The 27,346-nt window shown below is 35.2% G+C and overlaps 1 protein-coding gene across 2 annotated transcripts; it reads right to left on the bottom strand.

The window, feature by feature from the left end:
- LOC137821998 (uncharacterized) lies at positions 1–27,346 on the bottom strand. Of its 2 annotated transcripts, none has more exons than XM_068626837.1 (24): positions 26,998–27,346; positions 26,550–26,912; positions 26,309–26,441; positions 24,321–24,493; positions 20,023–20,096; positions 19,794–19,829; positions 19,609–19,699; positions 19,068–19,127; positions 18,285–18,465; positions 17,531–17,676; positions 16,810–16,911; positions 16,163–16,273; positions 13,449–13,514; positions 13,248–13,346; positions 12,164–12,367; positions 11,920–12,039; positions 11,731–11,841; positions 7,451–7,783; positions 7,141–7,328; positions 6,964–7,066; positions 6,671–6,816; positions 6,432–6,511; positions 1,912–2,084; positions 1–830 (listed from the first exon to the last, which is right to left on the bottom strand). In XM_068626837.1, the coding sequence occupies exons 1-24, from the start codon at positions 27,310–27,312 to the stop codon at positions 738–740; spliced, it is 3,501 nt and encodes a 1,166-aa protein (XP_068482938.1). In that variant the 5' UTR covers positions 27,313–27,346; the 3' UTR covers positions 1–737. The 2 variants fall into 2 exon arrangements, with proteins under 2 accessions (XP_068482938.1, XP_068482939.1); XM_068626838.1 differs by having other exon boundaries at positions 11,731–11,835.

The following is a 27,346-nucleotide window of genomic DNA, read 5'->3' as shown; positions in this document are numbered from 1 at the left end:
TGGCGAACAATCAATGCCTTTACATTATACAAAACGGCAAACAATCATTGCCTTTACATTATACAAAAACGGCCTGAAAACAAGGCAAGTACTTCCTCCATCTCCATATTTTCCTCTTACACCCCCATACTTCCAAAAAATATCAAATTACTCTCATTCTATTGACTTCTTTTTAATTCCAGAATATGGAATCTATTGACTTCACAGCTTACAAAATCCAAAAACTAATATTTGTATTTTTTATTTATTTTAGATTGAATAATCCAGAATGCAAATTTTGTATTCTAGATTATCCAATTCGAAATGTAAATTTTCCAGAAAACTACCCAAGAAGGGTAATTTTATTGTCTTTTGAAATATGGGAGTGCAGGAAGAAACACTTGCCAGGCCATAATGATGGGCTAGAAATGGATGATCCAATCAGTGTCATTACAGTGCCAAAATGATCTATATCTTGGGCACAATGACCTTTTCCACGTATACATGCTGACTGCTGCATGCTTTTCACCTATACAACAACACAGCATCTGTTAAAAAAGGACGTTATGGTGTAAGTAATTCTTCCTTCATGGCTCGACCTCTTCCACGAGAATATCGTTTGGAAATCAACTGCACTGATGTGCTAGTTTCCATCATGAGGCTACCAAATTTTACTTTTTCCTTTCACAAATAAATGATTGACTCTGGAAATTCTCTGTAATTGTTCAAAATCCCTTCCATGGTGCATCTCTACATCATTAGCTATCCGCTAAAGAATAGGCACTTCCAGGAACCTCGACTAAAAGCTCATCCTCGATTATACTACCTCGTTCATCGATAACCCTATGGTCCTGAATTTGATTCATGAAGTGATGTCATTTGAAAGCTCATAACATTCAACAACTTTGGTTAACATATATTGTTAATGGTTTTACATGTGCGTGTAAACTGTAAATAACTTGTGTTTGTTTAAACAATTTTGGATAGTGAGGTGGAGAACAAAATCATATTTTACAACTAGCTCAAATTTACTTCCTAGGCATGCAAAAGTAATCAAAGCAACTTATGAAAATACCATCAGGAAGCAGGTGTAAAAGTAATCAACAACCTATATAGTACAATAAAATAAATACAGAACAGCTGAGTGAGTAACCAATAGTAGAACACAACAAAATAACAAATCTAAATATAATTATTTTCCAAGCTTGCTGCATACAATTTTTATGTTCCACCTCGAGAAGGAGTGTTAAACAATATTCATTAGTTGTTGTATAGCTTTTATAAACCTTCCCTCTTTTGGACTATCTATTGTCAGGGTTAAGATTCAGGCTTTTCCTTGTAGTGTACTTGTTCACATGTTTTCATATATATATATATATATATATATATATAATATAATATAATATAATATAATATAATATAATACATCAGCTGAGGGCCGAGGAGGAATCACTGATTTCTGGCCATCATCTAAATTCAAGTGGGCTTTTATATGTAAGTGTGTGTGTGACAAGAGAAAAATATAGGAGAAAAGGAACATAAGAGATCTTATCTTAGGTCTCTTTTCAAAGATGTGAATCTTGTAAGAAAGTCAAGGAGGGAGAAAAGAAATAAAAGATAGTTCACCCCTATAACCTAGATTATATATAGCTAGGACACAACAACTTATATAAAGTTGCTCAAAATATAATATAAATTATTTTAACACTCCCCCTTCTCAAGTTGGAACATACAAATTATATGTACCAAGCTTAGAATATATATATTGAATTTGAAGTCCTCCCAAGGATTTTGCAAAAATATCAGGGAAGATTCTTTCCATAAAGCTAGTACTAAAACACAGAAAGAATAGCAACAGATTCTAATTACAATAAATTTTAATATTAAATTGACAAAATGAAATCATCTAATTCTGATTACAATAAACAATACCTTAATATTAGCGCCAGCAGAACCCTTAATACCATTTTTCATACTATTCATTAACTCTTTCAGTTTTTTCTTAGCATTTGCTTTTGCTTTACATCGTTCAGCACATTGTGCGGCAGTAACATCATAATGACAGGCCACACAAAGAGTCCTCAGATTCTCTAGCTTGCATTCACCTATAGAAATAATTAAATAAGGTATGAAATTAAAATCAAAGGTAAAATCCATTTTTTCATCCAAAATAGCAGAAATAAATCAATGAGAAAAAATTAACTAAGATATCAAATAAGCACTAAGCTAAAATATAACTCGGATCAAGAGTAAATAGAAAGGAGGGAGAGACACGGATGCATTTCAATAAAAAAGACTAACAGAACAAGGAAAAATTATAAAAAATGTTAAGTGATTCAGCTGCTGAATATTTAATGACGTTTGGATCAAATCAATCACCATTTAAGGATTCTTCAAGTATCAATTACAATAAATAAAGTACAATGATGGAAAAATGACACCAAATCATTTCCATTCATTCACGATAGATTATAAGGTCACTCAATAATCAAGAACAATTGGACTTAAGTAAAAAAAGTTAAAGAAGATGGTGAAATCAATAGAAAAAGAACATTGGATAAAAATAACATAATGTGAATTGGAAAATTCAAAGAAAGAATAGGACACGAGGAAAAAAAAAATTTATACTAATTATGTCAATGTACATCTATCCGGTAACAAATTGGATGGAACTAATTATGATACTTGAGCATTAGCTTAAGAGTTAGGGTTGATCAACTTACTCAAAGTGTAACAACTATTGCTGAAAATGAAGTAACCAATTGGATCAAAATTGATGCTCAATTATTCATTGTTCTCAAATATACTATTCACTCATCTTTAAAACAAATATTTCACGCTTACGAGACATTTTCATAAGTTTAGGAACAAGCCAAATTATTATACACCAATGATACTCAACATTTTTATGGTGTTTTACAAAATCTCCTCAATATTGTTGCCCCCAGACATCTTGATGGTTCAATGGCTAAATATTTGGGTAAAGTTCATTTTCTTCTTCACCACTTCAATGAGTTATTGCCTCCTGCCTCCACTCCTTCTCAAGAACTCGAGCAATGGTCAAAGTTCTTCATGTTATTGGCTTTACATGCCTTCTTGTTGATTATTCACATGTCTATGATCAGATTTTGGGATCCCTAGTTGTGCCTAATTTTACTTCCACTTGTTCCACCCTTTTACGTGTGTCAGGTAAGCCAATCACTGATATACTTGCTTCCGTTGATGACTCTTTTGCTTTGGTATCTCAGTGTGATCATCGCAATCGCCCTCGCAAGCTGGGCAAAGGGCATCACAACTATGAATATTGTCATAGGCTAGGCCACATAATTGACAGGTGTTATGCCTTACACGGTCGTTCTCCTCGATCTGCTGCAATTGTCCAAACTGTTCCTTCGTAACCGCCTACTTCATGTAATATGTTAAAACAAACTGTTATTTTCAATGAATTTCTGAAGTGGTATGAGAACCATCAGCACTCTAGTTCCACTACTTCTATTCCACAAACAGGTACATCTTTTGCTAGCCTCACTCACTCCAATTCTCTTGTCCCTTGGGTTCTAGACTCAGGTTCCACAGATCACATTACTGGTAATAAATCTTTTTTCTCTTCTCAGTCTACTTCAGGTTATTTACATTCTGTTACCATGGCCAATGACTGCAGCGTCTCATCTCATGGGTCTTTATTTAACTTATTATTTGTTAATCGTCTCACTCGTTCCCATGATTGTGTTATTTATTTTACCAAAGATTTTGTTTGTTTACAAGAGTGGAATTCAAAATGAATGATTGACACCGAATGTGAGTCTCATGGTATTTATCACCTACAAAAATCTGTACATGTTGGCGGCACTGTAATTGACTCCCCATCTCTCATTCATGCTCATTGGGTCATCTTAGTCTTGCCAAGATCCAACAGCTTGTTCCATCTTTGTCAAAGTTATCGAGTTTGTCATGTGAGTCGTGTCAACTAGGGAAACAAAGTCGCAATTCTTTTTCTAGTAGTTTCTCACAACGTGCTTCGTCTGTTTTTGCCTTAGTTCACTCTGACATTTGGATACCAAATTGTGTTAAGTCCAATTTAGGATTTCAGTATTTTGTTATGTTTATTTATGATTATTCAAGATGTACTTGATTGTTTTTAATGAAAAATCATCTTGAGTTGTTTCCTATATTTCAATCCTTTTCCAATGAAATTAAAAATCAATTTGGAGTTTATGTTTGAATTTTGTGCAGTGATAACGCCCATGAATATCTCACCAAGTGTTTAGTGTATCTATCTAGTAGTAAATGTTATCATTGCTCTTATAGGCAGTGATCACCATAACATCTCGCAAGTAAAGCAACACCTTTGTCACCACTTTTAGACCAAAAAATCTTGATAAACTCATATTTCTTGGGGATTGAGGTAGTACAATCAACAATGGTATCGTTATCTCTCAAAGGAAGTGTGCATTAGATATTTTGGAAGAAATTGGGTTAATTAATTCAAAATTTGTTGACACACCCATGGATCCCAATGTCAAATCAAGGGGAGCCTCTCTAAGATCCTGAGAAGTACAGAAGATTAGATGGAAACTTAAACTATCTTATTGTTACTCGTCATGAGATTTCCCTTGCAGTTAGTGTGGTAAGTCAATTTCTTAAGTCCCCATATGTAGATCACTGGAATGTAGTCATTCATATATTTAAGTACACTAAAGGTTCTCCTAAAAAAGGTTTGTTATATGGTCACAATAACCATACTAAGTTGTTTGTTACTCAGATGCTGATTCGACAGAACTCCTTCTAATACATGATCCACTTTGAGATGTTGTGTCTCCATTGGTGATAACTTGATCTCTAGATAATTTGTTTTTCATATTAGCTCAAATCCCGCCTTTCATGAGAGGACCTAACATATTGAGATTGATTGCCATTTTATTCGAGAAAAGGTTGTATCTAGAGACATCTAAGACTGAGTTTGTTAATTTGAAGGATCAATTGGCAGATATTTAGGTACCTAGAATTGATTATATTTGAAACAAGGTTGGTACATACGATTTATATGCACCAACTTGAAAGGAAGTGTTACAAGAAACGGGTTAGTCCATACGTTTTGTATGTTTCTTATCTATAAATACATAACCCTATGTTTTCAATATACACAAGGGATTAATCCTATTCCTCTTTTTACTTTATTTTCACATATCTCTTCAAAAATTATGCACCTTGTTATTATAGACAATGGATCCAAAGTAGCATATAAGAAAATATGCTAATTTTTGTCATACAAGAACATGGTATGGGTTACCTAATTAGCCAAGCACATGAATCACGTGAACTTTATTATTTGGAAGGGAGTCCACTTGTTTCTTGTTTCGCTGCCTCAACTCTCAAGCTTTTGTAAAGAGAAAAAAAATAAAAATCTCATTTAAATTGTATGCCTTTTAATGTTGAATACAAATACTCTTGTGCATCATTATGGAGATGCAATTCTCGTTACCTGTTTTTTAAGAAATAGAATATCTTCTTCCTCTCTTGAAAATCAAATTCCTCACTCCATTATTTTTTCCAAATGATCTTTTATATCATGTCTCTCCTAGAGTGTTTAGTTGTAATTGTTTTGTTTTTCTGGGATATTCTCACCTTTAAAAAGGATACAAATGCTATTCTCCAACTACCAAAATATATTATATGTCAGCTGATGTCACCTCTTTTGAGAACTACAATACTCTTGTGCATCATTAGGGAGATGCAATTCTCGCTACTTGTTTTTTAAGAAATAGAATATCTTCTTCCTCTCTTGAAAATCAAATTCCTCACTCCATTACTTTTCCAAATGATCCTTTATTTCATGTCTATCCTAGAGTGTTTAGTTGTAATTGTTTTGTTTTCCTGGGATATTCTCACCTTTAAAAAGGATACAAATGCTATTCTCCAACTACCAAAATATACTATATGCCAGTTGATGTCACCTCTTTTGGGAACACCTTTTTTCTCATCATCCATGAACTTGCTTTCAATCAAGAGGTTCTCCCTGTTCCAACCTATGGCCTTCTAATGATTCCAGCTTTTTCTACTTCCAACCATAATGAAACCAAATTAGACATTGCTCCACCACCTTTTGTTACATACAAACGCACAACACAAATAGCTCCTCCCACTCTTCCAAAAGTCTCATTATTAAGATCTTCCTCCAATACTCACCGTAACTCTTTCACATGACTTGCTTCAGATTGGTCTATTACTTTTAGCAAAGGTATCCAGACTAATAATCTATATCTTATTTATAATTTTTTCAGTTATCATCATTTATCTTTATCGTATTCTATTTAACTAATTTCAAATAAATTTTAAATTTGAAACACAATGTATGGGTCATTTTGTAGGAAAAACATGTCTCTATTACAAGAAATTGATATTATATATCTTCCTAAGAAGAAAGTAGGATTAAACTTTCAAATAAATTCTACCTCCTCCTTCATATACTGGAACAATATGATCAGCATGCCATGCATTTCCTTCAGTTGGTTCATTGACAAGCTTCTCAAGCCTGCAAATGGTCAACTAGTACTTTAGAATACTGTAGGTGTAAGGTTAACAAGCAAGTTTACTAACACTCTTCTGTATGGACAGTATTTCAACAAGCCCGTAAGCTTATTAACATAAGAGAATTAACCCTAGCTATTTCACTTTCATACTTTATACTTACATGTTCTTCCGTTTAGCAACATTTGGTGCTATTTTTTCTATGAACTCTCGTCGCCTTTCCAATGACAAAGGTCTTGTATCCTTAACAAGCTTATGACAGTCCAATTGGCAATTTGTGCACACACCATGTTCAATTTTGAAAAGTTCCTGAAGATCTCAACTCAAGTACATTTAATGTTACCTCAGAGACAAGACAAAACTACAACATACTGTTTGAGATAGAACATTCAAATTACAAAAGCAAAATTAATAAACGAAATCTTAATTTGAAGTGAATATGATCAATGTTCTGACCTCACGGAGGAATCTGTTGCTAGTTCTCATTCGATACTCCTCATAGCAGACAAGGTTACAAAAAAGATCTTCTAGAAATTCAGGTCTCTTGGCATTCTTACCCCTGAAAGTAGAGTTGCTAACTATTGAACACTAAAATTAATAATAAAGGCAATATTCGATTGGTACGGAACTTACTGGCACTGCTTTTGACAAAGCTTACAGAGTGGATCATCTGTCATAGTCCAGCCTTGAGTGTATTCTTTTTCCTTCTTACCGTGACCACTTCGCAAATAAACCTTCCTCCAAACAGCATCTAGTGGTAAAGGATAGCTGATCTCTATTAAGGGTGTCTTGCGTCTTTTACTTCCACCATTTAATAATCCCTGTCAAACATAGACTTATGTTCTGTGACATTATATAAAACGAAAAATATACCAGCAAGCATGGATTAACTTCATGAAAAATAATCATATCCACTCAAAAAAGTCAATTTCGCTATAGTTACTTTGCTGTTGTGGTTGTTGCTTTCACTCAAATAGCATAATTCAACATCCAAAGGAAGTTGTAACGGTTTTCCAATTAACTTCCTGCGTTCAATTGACCTTAAGTTCTTCCATTCTTCCGCAAAAGCTAGAAGAGCATGCTTACAGGAGGGGTTGTCCTTGACAGATACATATTCTCTTTTTTGTTTTCCACCATGAACTTGTTTCTCATCAGCAGCAACATAACATAACAATTCAAGTTCCTCTGGTCGAAAATTTTCATAAAGTGGTTGTGGTCTTTTATCAGTACCCAAAATACAAGTATACAAGTGGATCCTTCCAGTGTATGGGCTTACCTGAAGAAAAAGAAAATGTTATTGGCATTTATAAATAATAATCAATGGCACAATTCAGCCTATACGTATAGCACCAAGAGTGGCAAATATACAGTTGAAAATGTGCACATTATGCTCTAACAAAAAGTACACCAAGGAAATCACATAAACCCACACTACAACCAGAATTTAAGCTCCTATATTCTTTCAAATACATGTTTAAAAGAGAGAACAATAGATGCAAGAGATGCTGAAAAATGCGTGCATGGACTACATACCAGAGTCTATTTTATATATAAACTGATTATAATAAACACAAATTATTATAGTACATTAAATTCCTGTACACATGATATGACAGCCTATTATTAAGTATGATACTATGCAAATAGGGAAATATGTATAGCTAACACAGATTATATCCCTTATTACTCTCTATTTTCTTTCCATATTTTGTATTCTTGACTGTTGGAAATACAAAATTCTATGTTCTAATAAACATTCAGAAAATCCTACATCGTTTCAGCGAAATAGGTTTTTTGCTACACTTGAATTTGGATACCAAGGGTTGCAAGAATACCAAGGGTTGCAAGAATACCAAGGCTTGCATGAGAAATCATGCCCATGGGAGCAGAAGGAGTTAACTTGCAGAGGAAGTTTAAGTGACAATTGATTTTCTTAAGGTTCTTGAAAGTTTGAAACCATAACGTCATATGATCACGACACTACTTTATAGGAGGCAGGATGAGCCTTTCAAAGATATGGGTTGGCCTCTACTCAACTTTTTGTCAACTCTCAGACCCACCCTTTATCAGAAACTTTGTATTCAATGCATGTGATCTTCAGTAGACACACGTGCAATGTTATAATTTAGCACATGCAATACATGAGATAATGGGAAGTCTACTTATGCATTACATTGCATGTGGCACTTCACGTTGGTCTGCAAAATAGAGTTAGTTTGGGTATTCTGAATGAAAAATCACTCTAATGTTTTATCCATTGTACAAAAGTTTTACAAACTAACAATATATGTAATTTGTCTTCCTAGTTTCAGTCTAACCTACCTTGCAGGAGTTCTAAGAGAAACATTTTGTGCCCACACACCGCACAAAAAATGTTGTAGTTGAGAGAAAAATGGTCACCTAATTGTTACAACTCACCCTCCTCCTTCACTATAATGTACCTCTTCGTTTTTAGGGCCATGTACTTCTACAAAGTGTTATTTAATAAATAGCATGACCTTCTACATTTTTTTTTAAATTGTCAAAATTGAGCAACTTATTCATAGTTTCCTACCTAAACTATATGGTAGGATTTCTCATTACTTTTATGTATATTTAATGTAAGGCTCTCCTATAAACTATTGAATGAGCTAAAGAGATGATACATACTCTCAAGCTCTTTCCTCCATTTTTCTATCTCTAGTTGACATCATAACATGTTGATCATGCCACAAATTTTACCTACGAGCACCAAATCAAGAGCAACTCTCAGAGCGACTAGAATCCCACCAATCCCGGAGATAAATTCCTCCACATGTGTCAGTTCATGCACATCTTTGCATGATGAACCCAAGCACGTGCAATCCACACACCACCTTCAGATCACCATAGAGACGTCGTGTTGCCTCTGTTGCTCTTGTTGGCCTCTTTTGTCCCTGATCCAACCTCCTTTTCTTCCTTTCCCACTGATTGGAGTTTGGCCTCCCCTTTGAACACCTTCAAAGTTCCTTTTTTACCCTTTTGCCCTCCTTTTTTTTTTGCAATGGCTTTTGGACATGATCACCGTCTTCTAGGTCACCGACAATTACTTCAAAGAAGCCTAATAGAAAAAAAATCAAGAAGAAGAATTTTACGACCACTTAAAAGATGGTGGTGCAATACCATTACACATTGTTGACCAGTCGAAAAAGATAGATTTTCAACTTTAAGCCTTGTTGTGGCAATATGTTGAACCCAATATATTGAGAACTCTTAGAGCATTCAAATCATGTCACTCTTTATTGGAAAAAGACTAAGTACGTTATGACTCTACTCGTAAATTTGCATCTCTTCAACAAGATCATGACAGGACTTCTTTCATTATTGAGCCATGTATTATGCTTCAATTATAAACAACATTATTATTGGTTGTTGAATTCTTTACAACTGATCAATAAGTTCCCAACTATAGGCTTCATTAATAGACCGTCTTGCATTCATATCACCAACAAGGAGACACATTCCATCACCCTTGTTTACGAGGCCCACATCAGACATATGTACCTAAGAATACGCTTCAAATCCACTGCTTAAAATTTCTTATTCTATGTCAATTTCAGACAAAAGACTAAAATACTTCTTGTGAATAGGAGTTCTTGTTGAAATATGGGTGTAAATATTGCACATTTACTTTACAATAAATATAGATTGTGATGGAAGAGGCCCAAGCACAAGACCAAGTACAAGCCCAACAAATAGAAGATCAGGGCCAATTACTAGAGCTATGGCAAAGAAGGTTCAAGAGGACTGGAATACAGTTACTGATGGCAGAGAAACCTCCCAATATATGTTCAAAGATGCCATAACTCTAGTGTAGATTAGGAATTTTATTTGTTATTTTTCCTTAGATGAAATTTGGCACCAAAAAAACCAACCTAGGTTAAATTAGGGTTCTTTAAAACACCTAATTTAACCAAGGCCGGTTATGACTGAGCCATGGAGAAGAGTGCACATGTTCCACATGTGCTCCCCATCACATGCTCCATGTGCGAAGTCCCAAAATAGGCGCCAAAATTCAAATGCAATTTCCATTTGAATTTAGCTTTCAATTCACTTGTATTTGGCTATTCCAATTCCGGCCCTCCAATGCTATAAAAGGAGGTGCTTGGTTCATGTAAATGAAGATTAAATCTAGAGTGAATTGCTACTAGTAGGATCGATTATGAGGAAACTTTTGCTCCAGTAGCAAAAATGAATACAGTCAGAATTATTCTCTCTTTGGCAGCGCACTTTGATTGGGAGATGCATCAGTTTGATGTTAAGAATGCCTTCTTGCATGGAAGCTTGGAGGAAGAAGTATACATGGAGATTCCACCGGGCTATGGTAATGTTAATGAAGAAAATAAGGTGTGCAGATTTAAGAAGGGCTTGTATGGTCTTAAACAATCACCTCGTGCTTGGTTTGGAAGGTTTACTCAAACTATGGTATCAAAGCCATTTCGAGTCTATCCTAGCGAATGTTTGTGTTGGGCCTATCATGCCACCTACTATCGGACCGCTATCTGACCACCTATAATATATAGTCTCACGCACGAGTTGGTAGTCTCGGCGTGAGGACAATTCATTACCTCAACCTCATGAGCTGGTTTTATGGGGTTGAGTTAGGCTTAAAGTTCACTTCTTAATATGGTATCAGAGTCATTTCGAGTCTATCCTAGCGAATGTTTGTGTTGGGCCTATCGTGCCACCCGTTATCGGACCACCCATAATATATAGTCTCACGCACGAGTTGGTAGTCTCGGCGTGAGGGGGGTGTGCTGGAGATCCCACATCGACTAGAAATTAGAGTCTTTCATAGTATATAAGTAAGTGCAAACCTCACCTCATTGAGCCAATTTTATGGGGTTGAGTTAGGCTTAAAGTCCACTTCTTAATATGGACTATTGGAGATCCCACATCGATTATATGACAAATTTATAGTATATAAGTAGATGCAACTCTCATCTTACAAGCTAATGTTGTAAGTTTCAGTTAGACTTAAAGTTTACCTAATAAGAATCATGTTTAGGGGAAACAATATCCTTTGATCACATGTAATGAATGCAATAAGAGTACATAATCATGCATCAATGGTGTATTCCAGCACACAATTTTATGCTGAAGGTGCCTCTATTTTCTCCCTTGTAATAATAACTAATAAATGACTAAAATGATATCAATTTTCTTGTACAATGGATTTATTCAACCAACAAGTTATAAATTTACCTCAAATCGCAGAAAATCAACTTGATTAGAACAATGACTATCAGCTTCAACCAGCTGAACAGACTGGTTGTCATCTGCTTCTGTTGTTGAAACACATTTCATATCCTGCAACTATAAATAAGACAATTAAGCACTCAGGCAGTCATTCTATACATTAGGAAGTTGAAAGAGAAACTGGACCCCAATTACTGGATTTGTGTCTTCAAAACTCTTTCCAGTATATCTCTCCATATCTTCAAAAACATCAGCATCACAACTTCCATTCAGAACTGAAGCTTTGCTTAAATCTTGGCAGGAGACATCGTCAGCCTATTCTAGCAACAAATTAGAATAATTTAAGAAAAAGCAAGTAATATAGTGAATAAACAAAGACAATGAAATAACAGGCTTAATTGAGGCAAAAAAATTTAAAGTTTAAGTACCAATGTATTACCAAAACATTAAAACTCTCAGTTGACTTGTTAACAAAAGGAGATCCCTCGCCAGATTTATCATCTTGACTTGCTTCTGAATCATTTGAATTTACTGCAGGAGGTTGCTCATCCAATTGTGTTTCTTCTACTGCAACTTTGCATGCAGATTGTTCTTTACGATTATCACTTTTAAAAGATGAGTCTAAAAACGAAATACCTTCAACCTGCCACCAAATATCCCCAAAAGGAAGAAGATATCATATGAGGAAAAACGTTATAAAATGTAGCAAAATATCAAACATTTTTGTTTTCATAATAATGGCAAAAGAAGTGTATCTTGTTAGGTTATCAGAATATTAAAATTTGTAAGACAAGCTTTCACACCAAAGACATGTACAGTGTTGAAACCAAAATAAGCTCTCAACAGGTTGGAGACTTTATTGACAACCAATGAGAAATAAGTCATTCAATATAACGAAGTAGTGAACTTATGATATGTCATTACTTGCAAAGAGAATCAATATAGGAAAGGGAATTCATCTATGCATCCCACATGCATCTTCCAATCCATTTATTTACTGCATAAATTTATTTGGTATTTGATAGGTTCAGTAGGAAAAGGTAAGGTACAGCTGTATCTAGGGGAGTTAGTAGAGATACTTTTGGAGAAAAGAAAAATAGAAGGATAGCTGGAGAGTGAGGTTCTCTCAAATAACCTCTGATTGTATTGTGTACCGTTGTCTTCTTTGTATTCCTCAACTCTATCCCTACTACATTGGTGTGGGACTGGAATTCAAAAAGGGCAATAAAATTCAAGATTGTGTCTTTTCTTTCCTATTCTCATGTCAGTTCTATCAGTATTATTTTCATTTATTTGAGAAAAAATAGCACACTGTGACCAAGTGTTACACTCTGATTTTTACAAATATCTACACGAAATCTGTCAATGATAAGTCACTTGAAATAGATGGTAGACCCACAAATCGTAATGAGCTAACTTAAGATTTAAAAATAGCTTACTAGGGTAAAGAAAATTTGCAAATACATTTGCTTTTCAACATGAAGCTAAAAGTGACTAGCTAATGAAAAACTGGTATATGATACCTCTATCTCTTTCATCGCATCATATTTGCCATCAGTTGTACGTGAAACACGTTGCAAACTTTTGTTCATATTTTTCCAATGTGATTCATCCAATGTATCCTGCAGAGATATTATACCAAAAAGTGCAGCTTGTAAGAGACATTAGGCATATCACAACAAGCCCTAATCCCAAACTGTCAGAATGAATGAGAACCTAATCACCTTTGCACAGAATATGTAAACATTAACCGCATTTGTTTGTCCTCGACGATGAGCTCTATCCTCAGCCTTCAAAACATATTAACATTATTTACTTATGATACACTGCATCTATGGCACAATAGAAAAGATTTCATCAAATGTAACACTTTGCACAATTAGTTGTAAGAAAGATGAACCATTAGTTCCATTAGATTTATCGGCTTACAGTGAGCTAGTTCCAAATTTGCAATAAAATATTAGCAACTACCGTGTACAGATACACCTAAGTGTCAATTCCCTTTGTTACAATTCCATTATTGTATATCATTCACCAATAGGACTACTTCATTCCCTTTGCTATACTAACCAGTTCTATTTTAGGGTTTCCCACTCATTGACACTCCACTAACGCAAAATATTTCAAGATGTTATAATTACATAAAAAACGATCCCTTCATAATTAGAAATATCAAAATCATATATGTATTATTAGTGACATTTATTCTAGAATCATATTTATTCACAAATAAATAAATCATTTCTGCTATCATAGAAACACACTATTTCAACTCAATTCTTATTTTACAAATAGTTTAACGCGGTGTCTAGAGCCTCTTGAAAACTATGTTTCCCCAATGGACCCACGGTCTCTAAAGGAGATTTCTTTATGGCAAACCCTTTTATTCCTTTCGAGGTTTACTTAATGTTCCTAATGGTGGTTTTCCATGTCTCTGACAACCTTTTTAGTGACAGTCTTTTTTCTCCAATGACCAAAAGATTGGGATTGTGTTGTGCTAATCTACACAAACATACAAAACACAACCTAAATACCTACCCACACACCCTCATGCATGCGAGAGTTGACCACCTCTCGCCTAGGTCGCCCCTCGTGTGACCATACACCAAAAGTTGCAGTTCTATTGAAATTGATTAGGTGGTTCGACCTTCTTTTTTTTCTCTCCTTTTATATTCTAATGTTTTTAAATTTAAAAAAAAAACATTTTCCAACACCAACAGTATGCATCTCGAATATATTCTCCTATCTTTTTAACTATATTGTTAGTATTGAGAAGATGGACAATCTAACTATTCCAATTGGGCTTCCAAAATTAAGTTGTGGTTCAAAGGATTGGGCAAAAAATCTCATCTCAATACCACTACTGAATTCGTACAAGTAGATGAATGTGAACAATTGATAAAAATTGATGTTTGATTGTGCAATGTTCTCAAGTCCACTATCGACACCTCATTCAAACCTATTTTCCATCCTTATGAGACTATGCATTTTATAATATTTGAAGTGAGGGCCAAGCCCCCATACCAATGATACCTAGCATTTTTATAGTGTTTGACAAAGTTCTTTTGCCATTGCTGCTCCACGACAATTTGATGGCCTATGTCTGATTGGGCAGATTCAAGTTATTATACATGATTTTAATAAACTTCTAGCACCATTTGTAGATGTAAAGAAGGACCTGGAGAACCACAATACATTTTTTGACTTATGCTTTGTATGGCTTGCCACAAGAGTATCATGCTACATGTGATGGGGATTACTTTGCAAGATCACATCTCAATATGGACAATTGTCATTGAATGTGAGTTGCAAGGCCTCTACTATCTTTCTCCATCAACACTTGTTTGTACATCTACTTTCTCCCATGATGATTCATGCACAATTAAGACTCCCGAGTTGAACAAATTGTAGAAGATGGTGTCAAGTTTAAAAAATGTCTAGTTTGAAATGTGATTTATGTCAGTTAGGTAAACATATTCATCATTCATTTTCTAAAAGCATCAATAAACAAGCTTCATCTCCTTCCTCTACAATTCAGTCTAATATTTGGGGTTCTTCTTATATTGTTACTCATTCTAGTTTTAAATATTGTTTCCTTTATTGATGACTAAAGTAGATGTACATCCATTGGCGGTAAGCTAAATTAACTCATTGTGACTCATCCTGACATTTCCTTTGTAGTGAGTGTAATAAGTCAATTCTTGAACTCTCCTTGTCAAGATCATTGGGATGCAATTGTACAAATCTTAAGAAATATGAAGAATGCTCTTGGAAAAGGCCATAAGGTTTAGCACATTGAAGCTAATTGGGAAACCTCGCCTACCGATAAACACTCTATTTCTAGATATTGTTTTTTTGTTGGGAATAGTTTAATATCTTTGAATAACAAAAAACAAAAATATTGTGGCAAGATCAAGTGTAGAAGAAAAATACAAGGCAATTGCTTTAGTCACCTATGAGCTGATATGGCTAAAGTAATTTCTCAAAACTTAAATTTGAAGAAAATTCCCAAATGTGTCATATATGTGACAAGCAATCAGCATTACAATTGCCTTTGGTTGTGTACCATGTCATTTCATACGAGAAAAAGTTGGAATCTGAATATATCACCACGAGATTTGTCAACTATAGTCTAAGCTGAACTCATATGACTTATATGGTCCTTGAGGTGGAGTGTAATTACAAAGTTAAGGATCATATTTTTATTACTAGTGACATTTATTCAAGTATTATATCAATTTTTTTCTATTTATTGAATTGATTTTATTTTCTCAATATAAATAAATCACTTGTATTGTCACAGAAACACGATTTAACACGAACCAAATCAATGTCACAACAGAAAACGCAAGTCACTAGCATATGATACCAATTCTACAACCCAACAATAGTTATAAATACAACTTAATCAATGAAGTGGTATTCAAACAAACAGAACCTGGAGCATTAGAGTTGGGCATTGTGGTAGCTCCAAGAACACTACTTCTTGCGCTGTTGAGAAATCAAGTCCAAAACCTGCTGCTAGAATACCTATTATCGCAATTTTAACCTTACATAAAAATGTAACCCATAAGTCAGTAATCATAAATGAAGCATGAAACTCATAAGTCAGTAACCTGAAATTCAGAACACATGTTGCATGAAGTGCATAAGAAAGTACGGTAGTAAAGGGAGTTTGATGTTGACGGAAATGCTCAAGGTAGTTTATGTTAGGAATGACATGGTTCTTACTTTTAGCATACGCAACAAAATGTCCTTTTAATAAGTGGAGCAACAGACTTGATATAATGTGACATTAATTTGCTTAATAAATTGGTCAAGTATTGATGCATGCCCACAACAAGATTAAAAAAACATCAATTTGGAAAATAGAACAATGATAATAAAACTCAGTCTGATTGTCAGAAAATGCTACTTCAAAGTTTTTAATTGTGCAACAGGAGATATAGAAAGTAAAAAAAATTACAAGTTATAATTTCAAACACAATAAACATAAAAATAGAAAATATCATAAATAGGGAATAAAATAAATAGAGCGGTAATTTTTCACAATAACTTGAGGAGAAAAGGCAATGGTTGTGATACCTCTGGTGATGACCGAAATGAGACTACTGCTGATTGCCTATCTCTGGCAAGAGTATTTCCATCAATTCGTACAAAATTTATACCTTTCTCGCATATAAACTCCTGAATGGTTCAGAAAGAAAAACTTCACATAAAAAATGCATATAAATGTTTGTCAGACATAATAGTCATCAAATCACAAGAGGGAAAAATAAATAGCCAATGAAATAAATGAAGACAGCAGGAGAAGATCATGCTCCAGTCACAAAACAGGATCAAGTAGTCCAGGTATTCCAAAAGTAAATTGTACCTCCTATTTACTTCATGAAGGTAGGCTAGGAGCATGATTTACTAGGGCAATATTTGCTTTAAAAGTTCCTTCAAAGTTAAAGTTCAAAAACTAGCTTTAAAATAAAGTAGAAGCTGTTGACAGTTTTTCATTTCTTTTAACTTCTAAAAGCTCCTTCTTCATATTTTTTATTCAAACAAACTACTTTTCCTTTTCTTTTATAAAAATAAGTTGCTTAATTTTCAAGAACTTTTAGAAAATGTGTTTGGCCGAACTTCTCTTTTTAAGAAAAGCCTAAAACAAGTTGGACCAAACACTACCTAAAGCTGAAATATGATAGTCGGCAAAAAGCAAAAAGAGAAAGGCCAAAAGGAAAAACATTGAGTCACTGACATCACTCCACAATTTTACATAACTGCTAAGCGGATTTACAGTAAGCAATAGTTTCCAAACCTGTACTCCATCAAGAACTTTGAGGTGATGAGCAAAAATTATCATTTTTGAAGCATTCTCTGATCCAGAAACAATTGGATGGAGGGCAAGCCATTCACGAAAACCAGAAAGCTTAGCAATTCCAAGTTCCTGATAAGAAAGCTTTCCTGACAACAGGTACAAGAGATGAATGAAGAAACTTATATAACAATCTTCTGCATTACAGCCATAACATATATACACACACACACACACAAACGGTATTATTATCTTGATACAAGAGAAATAGCACAGCCATTTTCTTTGAACAACACAAAAAATAACTACCAAGCAACCCTTTTGACAAGGTGCATTGACAAAGAAATTTGACAAGAACATGAAATTTTATTTAATTTTCCAATTTTTGCATAGTTCAAAAGTAGGTTGGTAAAGTTACATATTGCAGGTAACAATTGAACATTTTTTATTACTTTTTTGGGTCCTATTGGATATTCTTGTGACCATCAGTATTATATGTCTTTTTGGCATCAGAAGAAAATTCTAAATCATCTAGGTTTACAACTAGAATTGAGCTATTCATGTGGTAAGCAATCAAATTCATTCTTTTGAAGTAACAATTTCCAAAGCTTTTGATCCTGCCTTAGCAGTACGTTTTTACGCGAAATCATCCCAATCTAGTAAAACAATGATGAACTTAAGGCTATCATGTGACACATTAGATGACACACAAATTCAACATCTCACAGAAGTAGAGTCAAAGATTCCTTGACAATACCATCAGGTTCATCCAAATTTTCTAAAGGTATGTCTTCACTTTCCCTTTCAGTGGCCTCAATACTTAATTCCCCAATTGCAGTTTTAGCAGCAACTATATCTGATCGCTTTATCAACAGTCTTATAATTTGCCGACGTTTCGGAGGTAACTGTAGCATCACATGTTCCTTCAGACGCCTTATCTACAATGGACGACATCATATAACCGTATTCTTTGCAATCAAGGAAAAAACAAGAGACATAATAAAAAGAACAATAAGTGTTTAAAAGTAAAATGTGGCACTCAATAACCAAATGAAGATTTAAAATAAAAAATCACTCAATCTAAGTCATCTCTGAAGTACTACCTAAGCGTTTTTTTTTCAAAATAAGCAGTAGCTTGTAAGAACTTAATGGAAAATACTATTGTGAAGCCAAAATACAATTATTTAAAAACAACAATGATTCCTAGGTCTTGTTTGATACACTAGAAAAGGATATAAGCCTATATGAAATAACCAAATCATCAAATTAGAACAACAATCAAGCCATATCCCACAAGGAAAAATTGGGTAAATAAAATGAAAACTATCAGATCACATTCATCTAAGAGTCTAATTTAATTGTGCAAATTTCACAGCCAAACTGCTCTCATTGCTTCAAAATGCCAGGCTAGTCATTTGAAAAGCAGATGCCAAAACAGACAAATGCTTCTACAAATGTAATTGATGTCAGTAATCCAAAAAAAAGAAAACACAAAAAATTGAAGTACTGATCAGATGATTAACATGGGATGAGATCCAACCATAACAGTTTGCTTTAGTAACACGTTTAACTCTTCCAAGCGCACACCCTTTGAATAATCCTGCGGCATAATCCCATCATTACGTCAATTTCTTAACAGTGAAGTACAACCCAAAAAAGAAATATGAAACTGAATTATATATATATTCCACCACTTTTCCCTCATCATAAGTAACTAAAGATTAAGAAGATGACAATCTTTAAGTAAATGATGGGTATTAAACAACACCTCCAAGAGGCCAAAACAGAATCTAAAAACTCTATAACCTTTGAATTAGCCTGTTTTCCTAATAACAATTTTATAAAATTTTCATTGGTCGACTGCAACCATATTTAAAATATATTTATACCAACCAAGGTATGGGAATAACACAAGTGATCATCCTGAAATACATCATAGGAAAGGTAATGATCTTCTATAGTAAGAAATAACTTCTTAGCAGCTAGAAGATAATTATGATGTAAGCAAAATATATAAATACAGATGTTCTCCAAGCACACATTCATAGAGAGGATATGAAGTACTTCTATATCAGGATTACCGCAAAATATTTGCCTTGATTGCCTTTGATATATTTTAAATCACAATAAGTTTTTGCAAACTCGTATTTAGTCTTCCCCAGCAAACCAGGCCTGTAAATAGAAGCATGTTGCAGAAAATTGCATTCAGAGGCTTTGTAGATAGAAAAATATAAATATGAAAAACACTCAATGTGAATATACTTGCCATAACATATTTATCTGGTTATATATGTCATACGGTCTATGAGCGCCTAGGAAGAAAGGCACCATAAGATGTAAGAAATTTGAATTGTTAAAATAATAAAATCAGGAAAAGTGGACACAAAGAGCAGAAAGTTAAATATAGAGTCAAAACCAAAATATTAAATAACATTTTTCATTTTCGTTCCAAGTTGAAAGCAAATGCAGCTGGCTTGCTGTGATTATGCTACAACCTTGACAGAGAAGGAGTCCCTGATAGCAGAATTATACGATTGACTTTTGAAGCCACATCGAGAACAGCCTGTATCTGTTTAAACAAAGATATCAAAAAATAATTTTTTGACTTTAGCTAAATAGAAGATACAGAGACAAAGGATAATACAATAAATTACAATTACAAGGCTGATATTAAGAATATGAAAATCTGCCTTCTGAAAGCAGTTCTTCAAAATGAAAATAAACTAACATGTTTGATTTTGGACTCTAAGATGATAAAATATAGTTATTTGATTCCCAGACCCCAATCAGATGTTCTTATCTCCCACTAATATAAATCTCCTCCCTCAATCCAAATTCATACAAGTTCCCAGCAAGCAATTATAAATTAGCCCTGCATTGGTATATACTAACTTTAATAAATTGTAAATGCAAATTCACAATCCAGGGCAAAAAAGAGAAACAGTGATAGTAATTGTAGCTACAACAATTATGCTGTCACCACCATTTACAAGAACCAGGAAGCCTCTATCTTACGAGTAGCACAGCAGTAGTTTCCACCCAAACAATCATGCACACAAAGGCAATGGAAATCAGTGTTTTGCAAAAATAAATACACAGGTATTTAATCTTTTTTCTTCATTTAAATTTCTTTAAATGTGAAAAGATTATTGAAGAAGCCTGGAACAAGCCTTGGTATGGCTGCCCTGTGTATATTATAAATCAAAAGCACAAGGAAGTTACAAGTAGAATTAAAGTATGGAGTAAGCAATTTTTAGGCAATGTGCACCAACAAGTTGTCTCAGTTAATGACAAAGTTAACCAGATTCAGTTGCAGATTGCTAATACCAGCTATGATGGGAATCTTATGCAAGAGGAGCAGCTTGATATCAAAGAGCTCAATCAAGATTTATTATTACAAGAGGAATTTTGGAGGAAAAAATCTAGAACCAAATGGTTTGCTGAGGGAGACAGGAATTTTTATAGAAACTGGATCAGAAAACTCAAAAGAAAGGAAATTCTCAGATGAAAAATGAGAACTTCATATAATACCTTAAATGTAGAGAAAGAAAACAGATATTGGCAACTCTGTTGATAGTTCAGCTCTAGCGACTGGCAAGGGCCCTATAAGAGGTTCATTTCCTTCATTTGGAAAGCCTCCCAAAAAGGCTAATCGTCATGATCGTTGGTGCAATTATTGTAAAAAGACGGGTCATACTAAGGAAAGGTGTTTCAAACTTCATGGAAAGGAGAAGGTCTTGGAACGTACTGGAGGATTCAAAGGTACCATACAAAGGCATATTAATCAAGCATCATCTGACTCTGAAAGTGCGACCCTACCTTTCCCTCAAATAGCAGAGGAGGTCCCCTCACTCATCAAAAAAGAGTTGGAACGTTTACGAGCTCTCATGAACTCTCTTAGTAAGACTAGCTCTTGTTCTTTAACCATGAGTGGTAAGAGTTCTAGTTTCTTATCCTTTAATCCTTCTAGTACTGAGAATATCTGGATTATAGACTCTGATGTTACGGATCATGACACCTCATTCCTCTTAATTTTTCCTCTTAATTTTCGTCCTACAATGCCTTATCTTGTGACCAACATATTACTGCAGCTAATGATTCCAATACCCCCATTACTGGTCGTGGTAATATCCACCTTCAACCTTTCTTTCCTTTAAAAATGTGTTTCATGTTCCCAACCTATCTAATAACCTCTTGTCTATTAATAAGATTACCCAAGATTTAAATGTGCAGTGACATTTTCTTCTTCCCATTGTGTTTTTCAGGATCTTGCCACGGGGAAGACAATTGGACTTGCTAAAGAGCAGGGCGGGTTATATTACTTACAGAAGAAAGAAAATAAAAAGTGTGCTAAAATACAGGCACACCCTTCTAATCTTCAGCAAGGCACTGAATCTTGGTCATCTTCTCAGATATGGCTTCAACACAGACGTCTTGGTCATCCTCCTTTTAGTACCCTAAAGTCCTTATTTCTTGTTTTATTTACAAAATTATCGATTGAGTCTTTTCATTGTGATGTTTGTCAGTTTGCTAAACACCACAGAACAACTTTTCCTTCGAATAATAATAGAAGTTCTAAATTTTTTTATCTTATTCATTCAGATGTATGGGGACATTCCCATATTTCTAATATCTCGGGTGCAAAATGGTTTGTTTCATTTATTGATGATTGTACTCAAGTTACCTGGATATTCCTCATGAAAGATAAGTCTGAAGTTTTTCACTTGTTTGTAAATTTTTAAAAAATTGGTTCAAACACAATTTGAAAGTCCAATTAAGAGATTACGTTTTGATAATGGAAGAGAATATGTGAACCAAAACCTTTCCAAGTTCCTTAAGGAAAATGGAGTTGTTCATGAATTAACTTGTGTGGACACTCCTCAACAAAATAGGGTTGCAAAAAGGAAAAATCGTCATCTCCTTGAGGTTACTAAAGCTTTACTTTTCCAAACGTCTGTTCCTAGATCTTACTGGGGGAGACAGTCTTGATTGCCACTTATTTGAATAATAGATTACCCTTTCGGGTTTTAGAGGGTGTTACTCTTATTCAACTTATGACCACATTCTATCTTCTATTCCCATTTTGGCTAGTCTTCAGAGTCGTATCTTTGGTTGTCTAGCTTTTGTCCATGTTCATAGTCCGTATCGGGGTAAGTTAGATCCACACGCCATCAAATGTGTCTTCATCGGTTATGCCCCTAACAAAAAGGGACATTGGATCGATATAAGACAAGGTTGGTTTCTAAAGGATACACTCAAACCTATGGGATCGATTATGAGGAAACTTTTGCTCCAATAGCAAAAATGAATACAGTCAAAATTATTCTCTCCTTGGCACTTTGGTTGGGAGATGCATCAATTTGATGTTAAGAATGTCTTCTTGCATGGAAGCTTGGAGATTCTACCTGGTTATGGTAATGTTAATGAAAAAAATAAGGTGTGCAAACTTAAGAAGGCCCTGTATGGTCTTAAACAATCAACTCGTGCTTAGTTTGGAAGGTTTACTCAAGCTATGGTATCTTTGGGGTACCGACAAAGCCAAGGTGACCATACTTTGTTTATAAAACATTCTCAGAGTGGTAAACTCACTCTACTTTTGGTCTATGTAGATGATATGATTATTACAGGTGATGATGAGATTGAAAAACAAAATTTGAGGGAGAGACTAGCTGCTCAATTTGAGATGAAGGATCTTGGGAAGCTGAAGTACTTCCTTGGGATAGAGGGCATCTTTATTTCTCAAAGGAAATACATCCTTGATCTTCTCAAAGAGACTGGTAAGTTGGGATGTAAGACCACTGGAGTGCCAATAGAGAAAAATCATTGGATTGGAAATGATGAGGAAAACCCAAAAGTGGAGAAGACACAATATCAAAGACTTATGGGAAAACTCATTTATCTATCACACACTAGGCTAGACATAGCTTATGCAGTTAGTGTGGTTAGTCAATTTATGCATGATCCAAGAGAAAGACACTTGCAGGCAGTAGATAGAATTATTCATTACTTAAAAGTCTCTCAAGGAAAAGGATTGTTATTCAAAAAGGGGGGAAATTTATCCATAAAAGTACATACTGATGCAGACTATGCAGGATCGATTGTTGATAGAAGATCCATCACAAGCTACTACATGTTCTTGGGTGGAAATCTAGTGATATGGAGGAGCAAGTAGCAAAATGTAGTTGCAAGATCAAGTTCAGAGGCAGAATTTAGAGTCATGGCTCAAGGAGTGTGTGAACTATTATGGATGAAGATCATATTTGATGACCTAAAAATAAAATATGAAGCTCCTATGGGCTTGGCGTGTGATAATAAGTCTGCTATCAGTATTGCACACAATCCAGTTCAACATGATCGAACAAAGCACGTAGAGATAGACCGACACTTTATTAAGGAGAAGTTGAATGATGGTCTTATAGCCACTGAGTACATCCCTTCAAGACTCCAATTGGTAGATATGTTTACTAAGGGACTTCCCACAAAACAATTCGAAGATCTTACTTACAAGCAAGGAATGATAGATATACATTCACCAACTTAAGGGGAGTGTTGCATAATCAAGTGAATTATGTTGTAATTAAGTGCAGATTCCATTCTATATTTATTAGGACAGATTTGCTAGTGATTTGATTTTATTTGATTTGTACAATTTTAAACACTCATTATTTCAGACTTTCATTACATATTATTTATTTCCTTAATTAAGTTGTAAAACAGTCTAAAAATAGATATTGTAATCACATTTGTAATACACATCAGAAATACATTCCATCTATTTCTTTCAATAGCGTACCTCTCCTGGTTCTGTTTTCTTCGTACATCGCACATGATGAGATTCATCAACAATCAGAAGAGCCCATTCAAGTTCAAGCATGTTCTTTCTTAAACGATGAAGCATGGTATAAGAAATAACCACAACTCTAGGGCTTCGTGTTAAATATATAGGATTGTCTTGATGGCCAAAAACTGAAATTGAAGAAACATCTAAATGTCAACTAGCTAGCACGAGAAAGTAAAAATTATGTAAAAAAGACATGAATAGAAAAAAGGCCAAGCAACAAAAAAGGAAAACAATGTACATAATTTCAAATTATTTAGAGTAAAATCTACATTAGTGATCACCAACAGCTTTACAGTAGTATTGAAAATAAATTACCCAAAGACCATTTAACTGAATATACAGCAGACTAAAGTGAATTGCTGAACAGCTTTTTCATTCTGATAATTACCGTGGGGTGTGGCTTTCATGTATGTTATTAATGGAAAGGGCATAGTGAGGCCCTGCAAGAAAATTCTATTTTCCAAATAATACTATCATTTTATTTTTAATAAGCTATTTATTTTAAGCTTATCTTTCGTAATGTTATCATGTTGGCTTTGAAATCTGTGCCACGTTGTTTTACTCTTAAACAGTCACAATGCAAGAATCAACTGTGTACCCAAATGCAAATTTGAATATGTGAGTATTCATGTGGATTTCACTGTTATTTTTTTGTCTCATTCATAAGGGGTTTCAACAAGCTTTACATTGGCTGTCAAGGGCTTGGGATTGGCCATAGAGAAATCCATAAGGAGAAGAATACAGAGGTGGACAATGAGTCCTTTTATCACAGCCAAAACTAAGCAAATAGTAACAGAACTTATTTGATGGCCTAGTAGTAGTAGAAGGTTGTATTACTGAGAGAACAAGCATGGCAAAAAGATAGAAAATAAGGACCAGATCTCTACTGAAAGCAGTACATATAGTGTACAACTCACTTCAGCTACAAATATCAGTGGAATGTCAGTATCATCAAAAAATAAATGCAGAGAAAATAGCAAAAATAAATTGTAAAATAAATACAGATTATCCAAAGCCATCGAGAGGGTCTATTCCTGCAATTCCATCTACTCGGATCTTTCCTGCTTCTTCTCTCTCTTTCTTTCCCCTCCTCCCCCTTTCTCCCCTCTTCCAACCAACTGAATAGCCCTATGTATATTCCCATTCCCATGCCTCACACCATGTGTACAGTTAGTTGTGCTTTTACTCATTGCTTTCGGTGATCACAGTGAATGCACTGATCACATGAGGAGCTAATCCCCATTCCGTCTCCCTTTCTTTCTGCAATAAGCTTGGATAATTGGTGACTTACTAATGCAAACCCATGTTTCATTTAAGTTTCAGAAAATTGTGGCCTTGAATGCACAATGCAATCACACCAAGTTGTAAAGCACTGAAAAGTTGGACTTACTTCCATGACCACATAACACCAAACGTTCTTCTAAAACTCATGTCCAATATTCCTGAATCTAATCATGAAGTCAGCTTAGTTCCAAATCTTCTAAGTAGTTAATGTGGCCAATTGCCAGCACTCAAAAATACCCTACTTGATCATCAACTCATCCTGTGTAACTACAAACCACTCTTAACTAACCACCTAATCAACAAAACACCCATCCACACAAAGTGATTTCCACAGTAGAGTGCTCAAAACATATATTTATAAAACATGGCTGATTCATTTAACCAATCTTTCCATTTAGTCCAGGTACCATATCCAAAACCATCTTTTCCTTTTACTGTTCAAATCTCCCAATGTCAAACCATCTTCAGTACAATCATCTATGCATCCTAAGAATTCCATTAACATACTATTCAAACACATGAACTTTACTGTCATCTCAAGCACTCAACATTTCTTTCAAGAACAACACTTTCACAGTTTCCATTGTCAACTGTGACCAACCCCACCATTGATCATTAACAAATACCACAACCTTGCTTAGAAAGCAAAACATTACCGAGATGTATATCAGCCGGCAAGCAGAAAGGAAGCCATCGCTCCAATTCCTCCGCCCACGAAAACCGCAACACAGCAGGACAAACCACGAGTATAGACCCTTCATCCAGAAAACACCCGGCAATAGCAATAGCCTTATACAAAACAAAAAAACCATCAATCAAACAATCACATCAGAAATTTACAATCACATTTACACAGTTCAGCCAAACACAAATCATCACAACAATGAATTTCGTTACCTGGAGCGTTTTCCCGAGGCCCATATCATCAGCAATGAGGCACCGCGCGCCTCTTCTCAACGCGAACCGCAGTCCGTCGTGCTGGAAAGGGAGCAACACGTCAAGGAGAGTCCTTGGGAGTTTGGCGATCAGGCGCTCTACCTCCTCGTCGGCCAAGTGCTCCGGCCGCACCGGAGTCCACCGCCCAGCAGCGACCGAATGCGAGAGACGTTCCACCACGTTGAACGTCGCCCAGGGGATCTCCTCCACCTGCAGCGCCTGCGCCTCGGCCTTCAACTGTCTTAGCACGGCGTGGTACTCCGTGAGCTTGAACACACAGGCCTTGACCCCGCCGGTGGTCTGTGTGAAGTGCGAAAGCATCACCTGAGAAACGAAAAACGAAATTAGGGTTAATGAAAACAGAAGAGTGGTGTGATCATTAAAAATGAGAGCGAGAGAAGTGAAGTACATTTGAGAGAATAGAGTTTAGAGTGGAGAGGCAGTGCTGGTGACCGGGGAAGGGGAATGAAGGGAGAGGAACGGGCGTGACGGAGAAGGAATCGGAGGAGCATATTTCGAGTCTTGCAAGGAACTTTATGGGTTGAGGTTTAGGAAACTTTTGGCACTTGAAAAGGTGCCAAGGGTTGGGATTGGTGGTGATTTCTCCTTCGCGATGAGGTTGTTCTTGTTGTTGTGCTTTGGATTCTAAGAACGCTTTGCGTTTTGCGATCGCCGCTGCGCGGTTCGCTTCCACTTGTCGTTGTTGTTCTTCGGTGAGTTCCATTTGCCAGTACTGGGCATGCAGCAGAATGAGTGAG

The sequence above is a fragment of the Phaseolus vulgaris genome, chromosome 9 (assembly GCF_000499845.2).
Source record: "Phaseolus vulgaris cultivar G19833 chromosome 9, P. vulgaris v2.0, whole genome shotgun sequence".
In the NCBI taxonomy this organism is placed as follows: domain Eukaryota; kingdom Viridiplantae; phylum Streptophyta; class Magnoliopsida; order Fabales; family Fabaceae; genus Phaseolus; species Phaseolus vulgaris.
Note: the sequence above shows the minus strand (reverse complement) of the source record. Positions and strands in the feature narration are given on the sequence as shown.